This window comes from Onthophagus taurus, chromosome 8 (assembly GCF_036711975.1).
Source record: "Onthophagus taurus isolate NC chromosome 8, IU_Otau_3.0, whole genome shotgun sequence".
NCBI lineage: Eukaryota > Metazoa > Arthropoda > Insecta > Coleoptera > Scarabaeidae > Onthophagus > Onthophagus taurus.
In genome coordinates this window covers 6172508-6190114 of record NC_091973.1, presented here as the reverse complement: position 1 = coordinate 6190114, position 17607 = coordinate 6172508, and the positions used below count along the sequence as shown (strand labels likewise).

Here is a 17607-nt window from a genome sequence, read left to right as displayed (position 1 = left end):
ATCATTTTTACTCTATCTCTTATAGGAAGATTAAGAGTTTTCAATAAGTAAAAAGTTATGACTTTTTTTGATGAATTCCCTGTATCTCTGAAACGGAAAGAGATATCGATATGCGGTTTTCGCCATTAAGTTCCTTATAAAAATCGAGCCTTAGACACCGATATTATTTTTACTCTATCTCTTATAGGAAGATTAAGAGTTTTCAATAAGTAAAAAGTTATGAATTTTTTGATAAACACCCTGTATCTCTGAAACCGTAAAAGATATCGATATGCGGTTTTCGCCATTAAGTTCCTTATAAAAATCGAGCCTACTCTCCGATATCATTTGTCCTGTATCTCTTATAGGAAGAGTAAGCGTTTTCAATAAGAAAATTCGAAAATGCACTTTTGTGATAAACACCTTGTATCTCTGAAACCGTAAGAGATATCGATATGCGGTTTTCACCATTAAGCTCCTTATTAAAATCGAGCCTTAGACACCGATATCATTTTTACTCTATCTCTTATAGGAAGATTAAGAGTTTTCAATAAGTAAAAAGTTATGAATTTTTTGATAAACACCCTGTATCTCTGAAACCGTAAAAGATATCGATATGCGGTTTTCGCCATTAAGTTCCTTATAAAAATCGAGCCTTAGACACCGATATTATTTTTACTCTATCTCTTATAGGAAGATTAAGAGTTTTCAATAAGTAAAAAGTTATGAATTTTTTGATAAACACCCTGTATCTCTGAAACCGTAAAAGATATCGATATGCGGTTTTCGCCATTAAGTTCCTTATAAAAATCGAGCCTTAGACACCGATATTATTTTTACTCTATCTCTTATAGGAAGATTAAGAGTTTTCAATAAGTAAAAAGTTATGAATTTTTTGATAAACAGCCTGTATCTCTGAAACCGTAAGAGATATCGATATGCGGTTTTCGCCATTAAGTTCCTTATAAAAATCGAGCCTCAGACACCGATATCATTTTTACTCTATCTCTTATAGGAAGATTAAGAGTTTTCAATAAGTAAAAAGTTATGAATTTTTTGATAAACACCCTGTATCTCTGAAACCGTAAAAGATATCGATATGCGGTTTTCGCCATTAAGTTCCTTATTAAAATCGAGCCTTAGACATCGATATCATTTTTCCTCTATCTCTTATAGGAAGATTAAGAGTTTTCAATAAGTAAAAAGTTATGACTTCTTTTGATGAATACCCTGTATCTCTGAAACGGAAAGAGATATCGATATGCGGTTTTCGCCATTAAATTCCTTATAAAAATCGAGCCTAGACTCCGATATTATTTTTCCTGTATCTCTTATAGGAAGAGTAAGCGTTTTCAATAAGAAAATTCGAAAATGCACTTTTTTGATAAACACCCTGTATCTCTGAAACCGTAAGAGATATCGATATGTGGTTTTCGCCATTAAGTTCCTTATAAAAATCGAGCCTTAGACACCGATATCATTTTTACTCTATCTCTTATAGGAAGATTAAGAGTTTTCAATAAGTAAAAAATTATGAATTTTTTGATAAACACCCTGTATCTCTGAAACCGTAAAAGATATCGATATGCGGTTTTCGCCATTAAGTTTCTTATTAAAATCGAGCCTTAGACATCGATATCATTTTTCCTCTATCTCTTATAGGAAGATTAAGAGTTTTCAATAAGTAAATAGTTATGACTTTTTTTTATGAATACCCTGTATCTCTGAAACGGAAAGAGATATCGATATGCGGTTTTAGCCATTAAGTTCCTTATTAAAATCGAGCCTTAGACACCGATATCATTTTTACTCTATCTCTTATAGGAAGATTAAGAGTTTTCAATAAGTAAAAAGTTATGAATTTGTTGATAAACACCCTGTATCTCTGAAACCGTAAGAGATATCGATATGTGGTTTCCGCCATTAAGTTCCTTATAAAAATCGAGCCTTAGACACCGATATCATTTTTACTCTATCTCTTATAGGAAGATTAAGAGTTTTCAATAAGTAAAAAATTATGAATTTTTTGATAAACACCCTGTATCTCTGAAACCGTAAAAGATATCGATATGCGGTTTTCGCCATTAAGTTCCTTATAAAAATCGAGCCTTAGACATCGATATCATTTTTCCTCTATCTCTTATAGGAAGATTAAGAGTTTTCAATAAGTAAATAGTTATGACTTTTTTTGATGAATACCCTGTATCTCTGAAACGGAAAGAGATATCGATATGCGGTTTTCGCCATTAAGTTCCTTATTAAAATCGAGCCTTAGACATCGATATCATTTTTCCTCTATCTCTTATAGGAAGATTAAGAGTTTTCAATAAGTAAAAAGTTATGACTTCTTTTGATGAATACCCTGTATCTCTGAAACGGAAAGAGATATCGATATGCGGTTTTCGCCATTAAATTCCTTATAAAAATCGAGCCTAGACTCCGATATCATTTTTACTCTATCTCTTATAGGAAGATTAAGAGTTTTCAATAAGTAAAAAGTTATGAATTTTTTGATAAACACCCTGTATCTCTGAAACGGAAAGAGATATCGATATGCGGTTTTCGCCATTAAATTCCTTATAAAAATCGAGCCTAGACTCCGATATTATTTTTCCTGTATCTCTTATAGGAAGAGTAAGCGTTTTCAATAAGAAAATTCGAAAATGCACTTTTTTGATAAACACCCTGTATCTCTGAAACCGTAAGAGATATCGATATGTGGTTTTCGCCATTAAGTTCCTTATAAAAATCGAGCCTTAGACACCGATATCATTTTTACTCTATCTCTTATAGGAAGATTAAGAGTTTTCAATAAGTAAAAAATTATGAATTTTTTGATAAACACCCTGTATCTCTGAAACCGTAAAAGATATCGATATGCGGTTTTCGCCATTAAGTTCCTTATTAAAATCGAGCCTTAGACATCGATATCATTTTTCCTCTATCTCTTATAGGAAGATTAAGAGTTTTCAATAAGTAAAAAGTTATGACTTTTTTTGATGAATACCCTGTATCTCTGAAACGGAAAGAGATATCGATATGCGGTTTTCACCATTAAGCTCCTTATTAAAATCGAGCCTTAGACACCGATATCATTTTTACTCTATCTCTTATAGGAAGATTAAGAGTTTTCAATAAGTAAAAAATTATGAATTTTTTGATAAACACCCTGTATCTCTGAAACCGTAAAAGATATCGATATGCGGTTTTCGCCATTAAGTTCCTTATAAAAATCGAGCCTTAGACATCGATATCATTTTTCCTCTATCTCTTATAGGAAGATTAAGAGTTTTCAATAAGTAAATAGTTATGACTTTTTTTGATGAATACCCTGTATCTCTGAAACGGAAAGAGATATCGATATGCGGTTTTCGCCATTAAGTTCCTTATTAAAATCGAGCCTTAGACATCGATATCATTTTTCCTCTATCTCTTATAGGAAGATTAAGAGTTTTCAATAAGTAAAAAGTTATGACTTCTTTTGATGAATACCCTGTATCTCTGAAACGGAAAGAGATATCGATATGCGGTTTTCGCCATTAAATTCCTTATAAAAATCGAGCCTAGACTCCGATATCATTTTTACTCTATCTCTTATAGGAAGATTAAGAGTTTTCAATAAGTAAAAAGTTATGAATTTTTTGATAAACACCCTGTATCTCTGAAACGGAAAGAGATATCGATATGCGGTTTTCGCCATTAAATTCCTTATAAAAATCGAGCCTAGACTCCGATATTATTTTTCCTGTATCTCTTATAGGAAGAGTAAGCGTTTTCAATAAGAAAATTCGAAAATGCACTTTTTTGATAAACACCCTGTATCTCTGAAACCGTAAGAGATATCGATATGTGGTTTTCGCCATTAAGTTCCTTATAAAAATCGAGCCTTAGACACCGATATCATTTTTACTCTATCTCTTATAGGAAGATTAAGAGTTTTCAATAAGTAAAAAATTATGAATTTTTTGATAAACACCCTGTATCTCTGAAACCGTAAAAGATATCGATATGCGGTTTTCGCCATTAAGTTCCTTATTAAAATCGAGCCTTAGACATCGATATCATTTTTCCTCTATCTCTTATAGGAAGATTAAGAGTTTTCAATAAGTAAAAAGTTATGACTTTTTTTGATGAATACCCTGTATCTCTGAAACGGAAAGAGATATCGATATGCGGTTTTCACCATTAAGCTCCTTATTAAAATCGAGCCTTAGACACCGATATCATTTTTACTCTATCTCTTATAGGAAGATTAAGAGTTTTCAATAAGTAAAAAGTTATGAATTTTTTGATAAACACCCTGTATCTCTGAAACCTTAAGAGATATCGATATGCGGTTTTCGCCATTAAGTTCCTTATAAAAATCGAGCCTTAGACACCGATATCATTTTTACTCTATCTCTTATAGGAAGATTAAGAGTTTTCAATAAGTAAAAAGTTATGAATTTTTTGATAAACACCTTGTATCTCTGAAACCGTAAGAGATATCGATATGCGGTTTTCACCATTAAGTTCCTTATTAAAATCGAGCCTAGACCCCGATATCATTTTTCCTCTATCTCTTATAGGAAGAATAAAAGTTTTAAATAAGTAAAAAGTTATGATTTTTCGAAGATGCACTTTTTTGATAAACAGCCTGTATTAGTAGTAATTGTAGAGTAATTGTTAAAAAAAATCTACAACCATCAATGCATTAAATTTATTAAAAGCATATAAAGATTAATACAGAATATACAATGTGTTAATTAATTATCGTCCCCGACTTCATCATTGCAACCAAATAAGCGATTTGCGTATTTGGTTGCATACTTGCAATGATGACTTCGGGTACGATAATTAATTAACACAGTGTACTTTGAATAAGACAATCAATATTTGTCATCATCAAGCCCAGCCATCCATCTCTCGATTTCTTCAACCCTAAAACAATAAAAAAAATCATTTTAAATAATTAGACTTAATTAATTAACAAACGTTCTCGGGACGCGAGTATAATCTTCAACTCCATTTTCGCCGATATAAACGTCGTCTTCAATTCTGACGCCGCCAAAACCACGGAAGCGGTTTAAAACTTCCGGAACGACAAATTGCGATAATTTGGAGTCCGCCAAGATTTGATCTAAAAGTGGGTCGATGAAATAACAACCCGGCTCGATTGTGACAAACATTCCTTTTTGCAAAATCCTGGCGAATCTTAATTTATTAATTCCCGTTTGGCTCGGGCGTTCGGGTTGGCCGGGTAAATAACCCCCGACGTCGTGAACGTCCAAACCTAGAAGATGTCCCAAACCGTGGGGTTGAAAATAATAACCCAAAGAATGTTTCATCATTTCATCGACATCGCCTTTTAAAATTCCCCCCGTTTTCAACGCTTCCAAAAGCGTGCGGCTGGATAATAAATGCATATCGACCCAAGAAACACCGGGTTTCGCAGCTCCTTGAACAGCTTTATTGGCTTTTAAAACGGCTTCATAAATTAATTTTTGATCGGCAGTAAACTTCCCATTTGCTGGATAAGAACATGTAATATCCGCCGCATAACCAAAATAATTTCCACCCATATCGAATAAACACATATCGCCGTCTTTAATGAAAGCATCATTGGGGGCGGCGGCATGACCATAATGCAAAATTGCGCCATTTTGACCCGCACCGCAAATACAAGTGTACGAAACATGTCTGCAACCTCTTTCGGCGTAACAATGATTCATAAATTGTGATTCACATTGATATTCACTTCGACCCGGCTTTACGTAACGCATTACTTTGCGGTGAGCTTCCGACGAAGCTTTTGCTACGTAACGAAGAACTTCTAATTCAAGATTTGTTTTAAAAACACGCCTAAAAATTAATTAAAAATTAATTATATTATTAAATTTGTGGTCTTTTAATATAAAAAATTACATACAATTCGGCGATTTCATTAAAAAGAATCGTGTTGTTTACTTTAAATTTATCAATCCCATCGAATTTTGCCTCAACCGCTTCGAAACCGCTATCAGAATTAATTCCTTTCTAGAAAATGTGATTAAAAGTTAAATTTTTTTTATTTTTGTGTGAGTTATTACCAAAGTTAAGAGTTGATCGGGTTGTTTTTCTTGAATTTTTTGAACTATCTCGTCGAGATAGAAGCATTCATCGACTTGGTATTTATTTTTGAAATCTTGTAGTGTTAATAAAGGTCCCATCCAAATTGCGTAACTTTCGGGAAGGCGGGGAATAAAAAGGGTTGATTTTCCCGTGGAGATATCGACGGTTCCATAAACTCCTGGCTCAAGAACTCCAAATGCCCACATAAAATATGATTCCTAAAATTAATGTATATTGGGTTGCATATACTCAATCTAATTAAAATTAAGAATGTTATGATATGTTTATTTAAATTTAATTCGAAAAGAAATTTTTTATAACTTGATTCTTTTTTTATTTATTTATTTTTTTTGAGTAACCCAGATACAACCTCACGGTCATTGTTCTGTATTTTGTACTTCGTGCCAAGCTTAAAAAGAAAGGTTGCGCGCAGAGTTAGAAAGTCGCTGAACGGAGACCGTTGAGTAACAGGTTTTTACAACGTCACCATCAAGAAGTTTTGAGACTTTGAGGCTATTTTTTTTGTATTTACTTTTATTTGGCAACTATACCTGTCGAAAAACGTTAACGGTGACGTCAGTATCGTTAAACGGAACCTCATCACCTCCTTGAAGCAAAACCAAACATTTTTCAACGCCCACGGATCTCAATCGATCGACCAATCTTCTTCTATTCAACGCAAATAATTCCAAAGGAACGGAATGAGTGTTATCACCCAAATTGAGAGTGTTTTTTATTGACATTCTAAAAAAAAAAAATAAATAAATAAGATTAAGATGATTGATAAATATTTTTTTTAATTAGATAGAAATCGGTGATTGTTTTAAAATCAATGTCAAGTTTTCAAACAAAATTTGTTATAAAAATTGTAAATTGAATAGAATTTTTTTGATGCGCAATAAATTATGGAGATAATGATAGAAACGTAGTAAAAACGTAAAGGCGTAGTAACTCGTTACATAATTTGAAAATATAACTGCATGGAGTATTTGATAAGATTATTTACAAACAAATTAAAAAATTTCGTAAGATTGCAATTAAACTTTTCAAGTTTTTTTTATTATAAAACCGATTTTACGTCGCGCTCTCGTTTTTGTAGAACGCAGTATACACGTTTGAAGTTGTAAAAATATTGCGCCGCGAGAAAATTAGCAAGGAGACACGTGCGAGCTTGTAATCCATTTTACACGATCTAAATTCTTTCTCTTTTCACAATACACTCATCTAAACACACATTGTTTGTGTTTATCTTGGTTATCTAATTTTCGTGGCTTTCGGGTGTTGTTTACTCACTCCATGTGTGATAACAACAAAAACAACGGTTGTTTTCGAATTTTATCGCGTAAATATATAGTAGACAATTTTCGAATATAGGCGATGTTTATGTTTAGAAATGCTTAATGGAAATTTTGACCGCAAAACAATAGGAATTATAATTTTATTTTATGCACGATTTTAACAACGAATTTGGTATGTAACAATACAATTGTTAGAAAATCGTTCAAATTGTTTATCGATTATGCTTTTTAGGCTCGTTATCAACTATTTTTTATTACTAATTCTTGCTTCCTATGGTTTTTATGTTCCATTTATTACATATTGTATTATTTAAAAACATCAACAACGATTATTTCGAGAATTATGTTTTTTTTTTTCAACTTGAGAACTTGAAATGTTTTTTGCTCAACATATTTGGCTAAATTTAGATTTCATCTAATTATGGTGAAAATATATGGCTTTCCAATTTATGCCATATAGACCCAAAAGTTATCAACTGCAGCGTATGATAATTTTTCAACCTCGAATAAACTTAAAACGGAGAATCTGCAATCTCATCTGATTATTGTGAAAATATATGATTTCGCCTGATAATTCCAATTCATGCCACACGAATAATAACTCCAAAACTTATCAACTGCAGCATATAATAACTTTTGCACTCATCAATTATATTCAAAATCGTATATTTTCATCATAACCAGATGAGATCATAGATTCTCCGCTCAAAGTTTAGCAGGGGTTGCTCTACGATCACCAGCAACCCCGGCTAAACTTAGAACGGAGAATCTATGATTTCATTTGGTTATGTTGAAACCGCTTGATTATTAACGTTTTATCGCTTCTGTCATATTGATTCGCGATGACAAAATGAGGTTTTTTTAATCCTGCAGTTAACGGGTGGCTAAAAATCACACTGTTCGACGGGTTGGGTCCCTGAGATCCAAAGTTTGATGCTTATTCCTGTCACAATAACACAATAAAACATTAAATTTATTGTATTCTACTGTTAGTCCGTCTTATTTTGTGTCAAATTGATCTCAGCATTATTTTATGGATAAGAAAGTGGTAGATTTCTTCCCTTAATTTTAGAGGGCTATAACTGGGAGGAGAAAATGTTATATGAAAGGCACCCCTTAATTTTCGCTGAAAAATCACCTGTTGAAATCTTTCGCATCAATTTAGAAACATCCTGCATACAGTCCATGCACAAAAGTTAGATGGTCAAACAACATAAACAAAATTCTCTGCGCAGTCGATGCAACATGGATTTGTATACTCCAAACAGATTTGCCAAAGGTAATTGCACCTTTGACTACTAGTCGAAACCGTTTGAGGTTGTTGGAAATTGATACATTCAGTATGCCGAAGAACAAAACCAATGGCCACTGCCTTATTCTATCAATTACATCCACGCCATTCTGAGTATTATTATACAGGGTGAGATAATTGTTAAACCGTTTGAGAAAGAAAAAAATGTTTTCTACAAAAGTTGTTTGACTCACCACTTTCTACTACGTAAAATATTTTCACTTATACAGGTTGTTCCATGTAGGCGTAACGGAGAGTATGCATTTTTTTTTTAATGGAACACCCTGTATATTTTATCATGTTATGAATAGGAAAATTTGTTTATACAGCCGTGTGTGTTACTAACTCATAATGTTCATAGTTTTTAAGATATTCAATTGTTTTTCCAAAATGTGTCCATTGCAGCATCTTTTTAAAAACGGTGTAAAAACGACATTTTTTCCAATTTTGTCTTGAAGCTATGTCAGATAATAGTCAAAGCCTGTAGGTAAATGATAGTATCCAAAGATATTAGATACGCTATACAGCGAGTTTTTTTCTTCTTCCTTTTATTATTTGATTAATATTTTATAATTTAAAATAATTTTGCTGCCATAAAAAGATGTGAGTAATAAAATATGCAATTGTTCTGCCATATAATTTACAACTTTAGAGAAAATAAGATGCACATGTTAAGAGACACTTCAAAATCTTTTATACAGCGCATTAATGCTTGTAGAAGAGAAAATGGGCGGCATTTTGAACAACTTCTAAATATTAATTAAATTAATACCTACTTATTGAGCTACGTTTAGTAATTGTTTATAGTTTGTTGCTGCATTTCCTTCAAATAATTTAGTAATTAAGAAAGGGATTTATTGTTCTGCCATTTAATTGTATTTTTTGTATTTTTATCACGTATTGATTATTAATTATTAAAATTTTTTTTTTAAAGTTGTATTTTAATATAATATTACTGATTTAGAAATAACAGACAAACAAAAAAGAAAGAACAAAAAAAAGGACAGAATATATTACATTCTGTCACTTTTCTAAGTACAATAATGAGATTTTATTACACATTTTTCTTTAAATTCTAAATATCAGGAAAACTATTAAAGTTATATATATGACATACTTATCATTAATTAAAGGGAACTTGATGAGCAATTCAACTAGCACACAATATACAGGTGTTCCAATTAAAAAACTTAAGAAAACGCAATTTGAAAAACATAAAAAGTAACTAAACTTTATAAATATCCTGTATAGTGTATCTAATATCTTTGAATACTATCATCTACCTACTGGCTTTGACCATTGTCTGACGTAGTTTCAAGGCAAAATCAGCAAAAATGTCGTTTTTGACATATTTTATTACACATTTTTCTTTAAATTCTAAATATCAGGAAAACTATTAAAGTTAGACATATGACATACTTATCATTAATTAAAGGGAACTTGATGAGCAATTCAACTAGCACACAATATACAAGATGTTCCATTTAAAAAACTTAAAAAAAAGCCATTTGAAAAACATCAAAAGTAACTAAGCTTTATAAACAGCCTGTATAGTGTATCTAATATCTTTGATTACTATCATCTACCTACTGGCTTTGACTATTGTCTGACGTAGTTTCAAGGCAAAATCAGCAAAAATGTCGTTTTTGACATATTTTATTACACTTTTTTTTTTAATTCTAAATATCAGGAAAACTATTAAAGTTAGACATATGACATACTCATCATTAAGTAAAGGAAACTTGATGAGCAATTCAACTAGCACACAATATACGTGTACAATATACGTCGGATCCTGCCGTATTGAGGTCTGGTGTGCCGCGGGGCTCTACATTGGGTCCCCTTTTGTTCACTATCTATACGTCTCAAATGTTGATCTTTGACCGCTTTTGCTCAAAATTTCATATCTATGCGGATGACACACAACTTTACCACAGCTTTAGCTCAAATAATGTGCTAGAGTCTGTTGCAGATGTAAACAATGATCTAAATAAATTTTTAAATATTACTAAGAAACATGGTCTTTTGTTAAATGGGGATAAATCGGTCTATATGGTATTCGGGGGTAGGGAATCCAAAGCGCTTGTCAGCAATATGGCCCATATCTTTATAGATGGAATTGAATTGGAGAGGAAGGTCTGTGTCAAGGATCTTGGTCTTTACATTGACGACAGCTTAAGGTTTACACGTAACACAAGTGAACTGATCAGGCGTGCTTACACAAAATTGAAAATGCTGTTTGCTCATAGGCAAGTCTTGAACGCCGATATTAAAAAGAATCTTTCAACTTTACATACTGTGACACAATTTACGGCCACTGCCTGTTGACTGATGATGCGCGACGTATTCAGGTAGTTCAGAATTCTTGTATTCGTTTTATATTTGGTATACGCCGACGTCAGAGAGTATCGTATAAGCTGGGGGAGTTGAAGTGGCTGAGTATGTCAAGTCGTCGTCGGTTACATTTTGGTTGTTTTCTTTATAAAGTTGTGTCAAGTAAGCTACCACCTTACCTCACCAACAAAATTACTTACAGAACGGACATTCATAATATTAATGTACGGCGTAAGGACCTCATTGACATTCCTCGTCACCGTACCCAATTGTTCAAGAGGTCTTTTAGTTATAACGCGGCATGTATTTTGAATAAGTACAGTCTGCTTTTTGCTCAACCATCGTTTCGCATTTTTAAAGAGTCTCTGCGTTTTAAATTGCTTAATGACTAGCGCGTCGTTCTACCTTCAACTCGAATTAGTATATATATATATATTTTTTCTTTTTAGTTTGTTAGGGACATATATTAATTTTTATTTGTTTAGGCCGTTCATTTTTTATATTTTTTTTGTTTTTTACTTATCGGCCACGATAATTGTTTCAGGTTGAATTTAATTTTAATTTGTTATTACTTTATTTTGTTTTTTTTTTATATATTTCTTTTTTTTTTGTGTATGGGATTTCCAGGAAGACCAGGACGCCATAATTTGGCTTACTGATGGAAATATCCTTTGGCAAACTCTATACTTAGTTATTTTAATGTATTACCTATATTGTATTGTTGTGCCAATAAACTATTATTATTATTATTATTAAAATACAGAGTGTTCCATTTAAAAAACTTAAGAAAAAGCCATTTGAAAAACATCAAAAGTAACTAAGCTTTATAAACAGCCTGTATAGTGTATCTAATATCTTTGAATACTATCATCTACCTACTGGCTTTGACTATTGTCTGACTTAGTTTCAAGGCAAAATCAGCAAAAATGTCGTTTTTGACACATTTTATTACACATTTCTTTTTAATTCTAAATATCAGGAAAACTATTAAAGTTAGACATATGATATACTCATCATTAATTAAAGGAAACTTGATGAGCAATTCAACTAGCACACAATATACAAGGTGTTCCATTTAAAAAACTTAAGAAAAAAGTATGTATAAGTAAAAATAATTTTACGTAATAGAATGTGATGAGTCATAGTTTTGTTTTTCAAACGGTTTAGTAACTATCGACCGCCGGAATACTAATAACTCACCCTGTAGAATATAATAATTTCAGATTTTTTATTTTCATCTTGAATTAATTTCACATGACTAAAATATTCTTAGATTTTTTGAGTACATACGATGTTATCGTCATATCAGCCCTACCCTTGACACTTTTAACTTCAATTAATGAAATATGTGGCTGCAGAATTCTCCAAATGGGATGTGTAAGATCCATGCACCCACCGTGGAAAAAAAGTTATTCAAATACACGGGTTGTAATTAGAGGATTAAAACTTTTTATATCAAATCATCTTCTCTTTAATTAATTAAACATCTAAACATTTAAGAATAGTTAAACATCATGAAATTTTTAGGTTTTAAATAAAAAAAAAGTTTCGCACAAAATAGGTTTTTATTCTCGTTATTTTGGTTATTATTACAAAATAATGCCATAGGCATCAAAGAACAGTATTAAAAACGTAAACGCAATTATTGCATCAGCAACGAAACTTAAGTTAAATGACCTGGAGGTGTCTGAATTAAAAAAAAAACTTTATTTTTACTAACTAATGCCAGGTTGATTTAAAAATCGAAACCCGGTTTTCTCTTTAAATAATTTTTTTGTTTTTTTTTTTTATTTTTTGAATTCGAATCCGTGGTCCGCACCTCGTATACATGAGGGACGTTTTCTTTTCGGTCGCGGACCGTATTCGGCAATCACAGATAACGAAGTCGAACTATACGAACAACTGTTTAAAGAAAATCATGGACAAATGTCGCGTTTATCGGTGTTTTTGAAAGAAATAAAAAGAATGGAAATAAAACAAAACAAATCTATTGGGTTTGTTCTGGCGCATGCGCAAATAAATCAAAATAAACTTATATACAAAACAAAATGTAGTCTTAAAACCGATAAACAAGAGATTTGTCAATCAATACTCTTTTTCTTAATTTTTTTTTTACATCGAACGAACGTCCTAAGCGTAGAATCCATAGTCCTAAGCGTATAATACTTAGTAACTCCTTTCGGAGCAAAAATGTTTTTCAAAATAAAATAAAACTCGAAATAATAATAATAATAATAAAACGAAACGCAACACACACGTCAACCACACGTGCTTCCATACGCTAACTAGAGGAACATCGAGAAATAAATAATAATCCCAATTAAGTTTTATTATTATTTTTTGTTATGGGACTCAGTTCTCCTGTGCACACAAACGTAACATTGGGCTCGTATCATCGTCGGATTCATAAAAATAACGTTGTTTCGGAGACAATCCAAGCTGTACGCGTCGCACCGCTTCGTTCACTAAACTACCATCACGTAACAACCTTTGAAGTAGTTCATATGGATCTTCTTGGTTATCTTGGGCAGGTTTACGTTTTAATTTCCTACCACATTCGCACACGGTAGATGAGATGGTGTTGTTGCTATTTTCGCATGGGCAAATAATTCTATTCGGTACACGATACGGGGATGCTCTAGATGATTTTCTCGATAAATGACTACATGGTATGGCTTTCATCGTTGTGGATACTCTCAAATTTTCCTTGATCTCCAACACTAAACCTTCCACGTCCTTAGCACTAATCGTAAATTCGGGTGCTTTTACTGGTACCGAACCGGTTGAGGCGTTCGAATTTCTCATATTTGCTGATGGCATTATCAACATCACACCAAAAAAATATTTATTTTTTATTCCACTGTTTTGTAAACAAACGCACAGTATTAATCTCGTATTATATATTATGTACCCTTCTTTTTCGACGGTCGTCGATTGACTGCCAAGTTATAATGTCACAATGTTGTTTGGGTGTTATGCCGCCTCTAAACGTTACGCCAGATAACTAGTACCATGTAAACAATTCACTTTAATAATCTTTCCAAACACTTTTTTTTAATTCGCGATAACGATATCGTTAAGCGACACCTTTTTATTCAACGAAACGCCTTTTTATTTATAATTGACCACCAAATAAAACGAAATTTCTTTATGTAAACACTCGTACGGGATCACGGGATGTAGGAATACAACCTCAAGGTTACGTTAGCTCTACGATCAACGAAAATGTAGAATGGTCGTCGTGACGTCATCCGCATTCTATTCAATGGTGGGGAGAAAGCGTCCCGTATTTATTTATGTTTATATCAATCTCTACCAATAGAGGACTCCACTTGTTTAATTATATTTCTAGAACATTCGATATATATATCTATGATTTCTGATTTCCATTTAAATTTATATATACGAATATATAAAATGCGTCGTAAAACGTCGAAGGCAATGAACTTAAATAAAATCTTGGAATATTTTCAAAACGTAATCCGAATCCAAACACGAGTTTTACTTTAATAAAATAAAATAAAAAAATCCGAGATAAATAGTTACCTTAAACGTTATGTTGTCATTATTTTGTAATCAAAAAATTCAATCATATTTTGTAAACAAGTTATCATAAATAAAATTTTATAAATAACGTTGCACAATTGCATAAGGTGGCTACGTCATCGCTAACTGAGCACTAAAATAAACACTTTAATGGGACATAAACACTTTAAATTTATCGTCATCACAATATTACAAAAACAAATATTACATTAATATTATAAAAATTAAAAAAAATTATATAATTTGATTTTTTTGACCCAACCCAAAAGTACATAATTAAAAAGTTTGTAGATACCGGAAATATTAAAAATTAGCATTAGAGAAGAAATTATTGCAAATCTTTGAGCCTTCAAAATCAAGTTAATGAAACTGTAAGTGCAGATCTAAAATCTGTATAACTCTCAAGAGCACTGGTTTTCGGCAAAGAAATCACAATGGAATCCTTCCAGCAATCATGGAAAACCGATTCTAGGAGACAAGTGTTAATAATATGCGTTATAATATCTAATAAATATGGACATGACATCTTAATTGTGTTTATACCAAGAAAATCACTTCCCACAGCACCAGAATGAATACCTGATATAACTGCAGCCACCTCACTGCGTGCTACAGTACGAAAGACAAATAATTCTTTAAATCTACATAAAGTGTAAATTAACCAGATATTAACCCCATAGATCACGTGTGGTATTATTTAGAAAAAGCACTTAGAAAACACAACATTGGTAGTAAGGAATCGTTAAAAGTTACATTGCAAGCAGAATGGGGAAAAATTCCGATTTTTTATACTAAAAAGTTTGTGCAATCAATGCCGAGGAGATTGAAAGTTGTGTTAAAAGCGAATGGAGGACCTACGAAGTACTAGTACTACTCAGATTTCATCGTTCAAGAGTTTTTTACTTATAAATCTGTTTAAAATGAACTATTATAACTACTAAATAAAAAAAACTTTTACTTATGATCCTATTTTAAAAATCATTAATTATTTTATTTTAATTAATAATCATTGGTGTACGATGACTTTTGGAACTGACTGTACATCGCTTCCGTGACATTTAAGCAGTTAATCACTCATAAATTCTCAGAAATAAATCTATTAGCAATCCAAATGTAAGAGAATATCAACAAAAATTATCAAAAATAAACGCCCAGTTTTCAACTAAATTGCTTAAATACCTAAAACCCGCATAACTAAGTGTTTGAAATGTCGATGGAATCACTAATTCATGATTCTCAGGAAATTAATCGTGATTCATCGATAATTCGCTGTTTTAACTTCATAAAAAATAAAAAATAAAAACATAAAATAACCAATTAAGCGCTAAATTAAGACAGCCATAAGTAAAAATTACAAACAATTTCTTGTAGAAGTTATGACAGTTTGACTTTTTTTTATTATTCGCACGGAAATCTAGCTTTTTATTCGAAATGTCTATACAAAGAGGTGTTTGGCCTCTTGAAATTTGAAATATAGTGCTTAAACATTCTCAGGAAGTAAAATCAGTAGGACAACATCAGATTAATATTTGCGAAAGAGCACGAAAATAAAGATTTTTCTTTTTGGAAAACTGTTGTATGGAGAAAAAATGAGGTTAAAAAATTTAAGACCAACTATTTTCAGCTGTTGGACCAGCATGTTTACATTTCATCTCTTGCATCTCTTGACGATTCTACCAAGACAATGATCCAAAGTACAAGGCGTACAAAGTATGTTCTTGGCTCTTATATAATTGCCCTCATGTAATGGAAACGCCACCCCAAAGCCCAGACATAAATCAAATTGAAAATTTATGGAATTATTTAGATACCAAAGTTCGGGAAGGTGAAGTTTCTAATAAATCTGAGTTGAAGAGCACCTTGTTGGAAGAATGTTATAAATTGTTATTACTAAAGCCTCGGTTAAGAAGATTTACAACATAATTTGGCGCCCCAATGTGATGATCAGTTTCAGATTAATATTACACTGACATTTTTCAATCGGCATTTGAACGCAAAACATACAATAACATATTGTTATTGTATCGTGCGACATCAACCTTGTTTATATTATTGTTAAAATTATTTTATATTGTTATTACAAAACAGTGTAATAAATAATGATTCTAAAAGAACAACAAATTAATTAAATTATCTTAATCCGAATCGAGTTAATCAATCAAATAAAATGGCGTAAAATTGATCACCTATATTAAACTATACAAAATAAGTCGGTAAAATAGAAATCAGTACAACTATAACCTCAAATTAATCCGTCAAAATGTTCGAAAAATTAAATATTATAAAACATTTTAATACGAATAAGTTCAAAACACGTATTTTTTTGATATCAGTAAGTGATTAGAAAAAAATTAATCTCCTAAACATAAATTTTTTTTATATCAGCAAATAAGAAAATACAGTTCAGGTAGTTCTGAGGATGGCATGAAGAAGATTTTGCAATCAAAGTTTCCAAACGCAAAAGAAATTGTTGTAGAAGATATTTCAGGTGGTTGTGGGGCGATGTACACCGTTTATGTTGAGTCGATTGATTTTAAGGGGCTCTCAAGGGTGAAACAACACCAGGCGATAACGAACGCTTTAAAAGAACAAATAAAAACGTTTCATGGGATAAGAATAGAAACGAAAATTCCTTCGAGTTAAAAAAATAATGTTTTAGTAAATTTTGTAATTATTTTTGTTAAGTAATCGTAATAAATAAACCGATTTCAAATAAAAAATGTTCTTTGTTTGATAATGGAAAATTTCTAAATGACATAACCTAAAAATAGTTCAAAATATATTTCACACGATAAGTACTTAAGATAAAACGATATTTAAAGGTGTTTAATTAAAACTTTACTTACATTATTTTTTCGATGTTGTCTTCACGAATACACGTCGAAAATAATAATATCTATTGTTTGAGCGGCACAGAAATAGTAGGTTATATCGCGGTCAGTAAATGATAAATGTTATATTAACCAATAAATCAAAAGTGGGATTGCATTATCTTTTCGAAAATACTTGAAATCTAAGAAGGCTTTAGATATTAACGCAATTTAATACCATTTTGTAACATTTTTACTC

General features: G+C 31.6%; 2 protein-coding genes across 2 annotated transcripts; both read right to left on the bottom strand.

Moving 5' to 3' along the window:
• Nucleotides 1-4664: 4664 nt before the first annotated feature.
• On the bottom strand, nucleotides 4665-17494 carry LOC111425638 (dipeptidase C). The gene is made up of 6 exons (XM_023059787.2): nucleotides 17385-17494; nucleotides 6621-6813; nucleotides 6048-6287; nucleotides 5888-5994; nucleotides 4954-5820; nucleotides 4665-4899 (listed from the first exon to the last, which is right to left on the bottom strand). Exons 2-6 carry the CDS (start codon nucleotides 6810-6812, stop codon nucleotides 4848-4850), a joined length of 1458 nt encoding a protein of 485 aa, XP_022915555.2. The 5' UTR covers nucleotide 6813; nucleotides 17385-17494; the 3' UTR covers nucleotides 4665-4847.
• On the bottom strand, nucleotides 12539-14208 carry LOC139430970 (uncharacterized). The gene has a single exon (XM_071198522.1). The coding sequence runs from the start codon at nucleotides 13819-13821 to the stop codon at nucleotides 13345-13347; it is 477 nt and encodes a 158-aa protein (XP_071054623.1). The 5' UTR covers nucleotides 13822-14208; the 3' UTR covers nucleotides 12539-13344.
• Nucleotides 17495-17607: the final 113 nt, after the last annotated feature.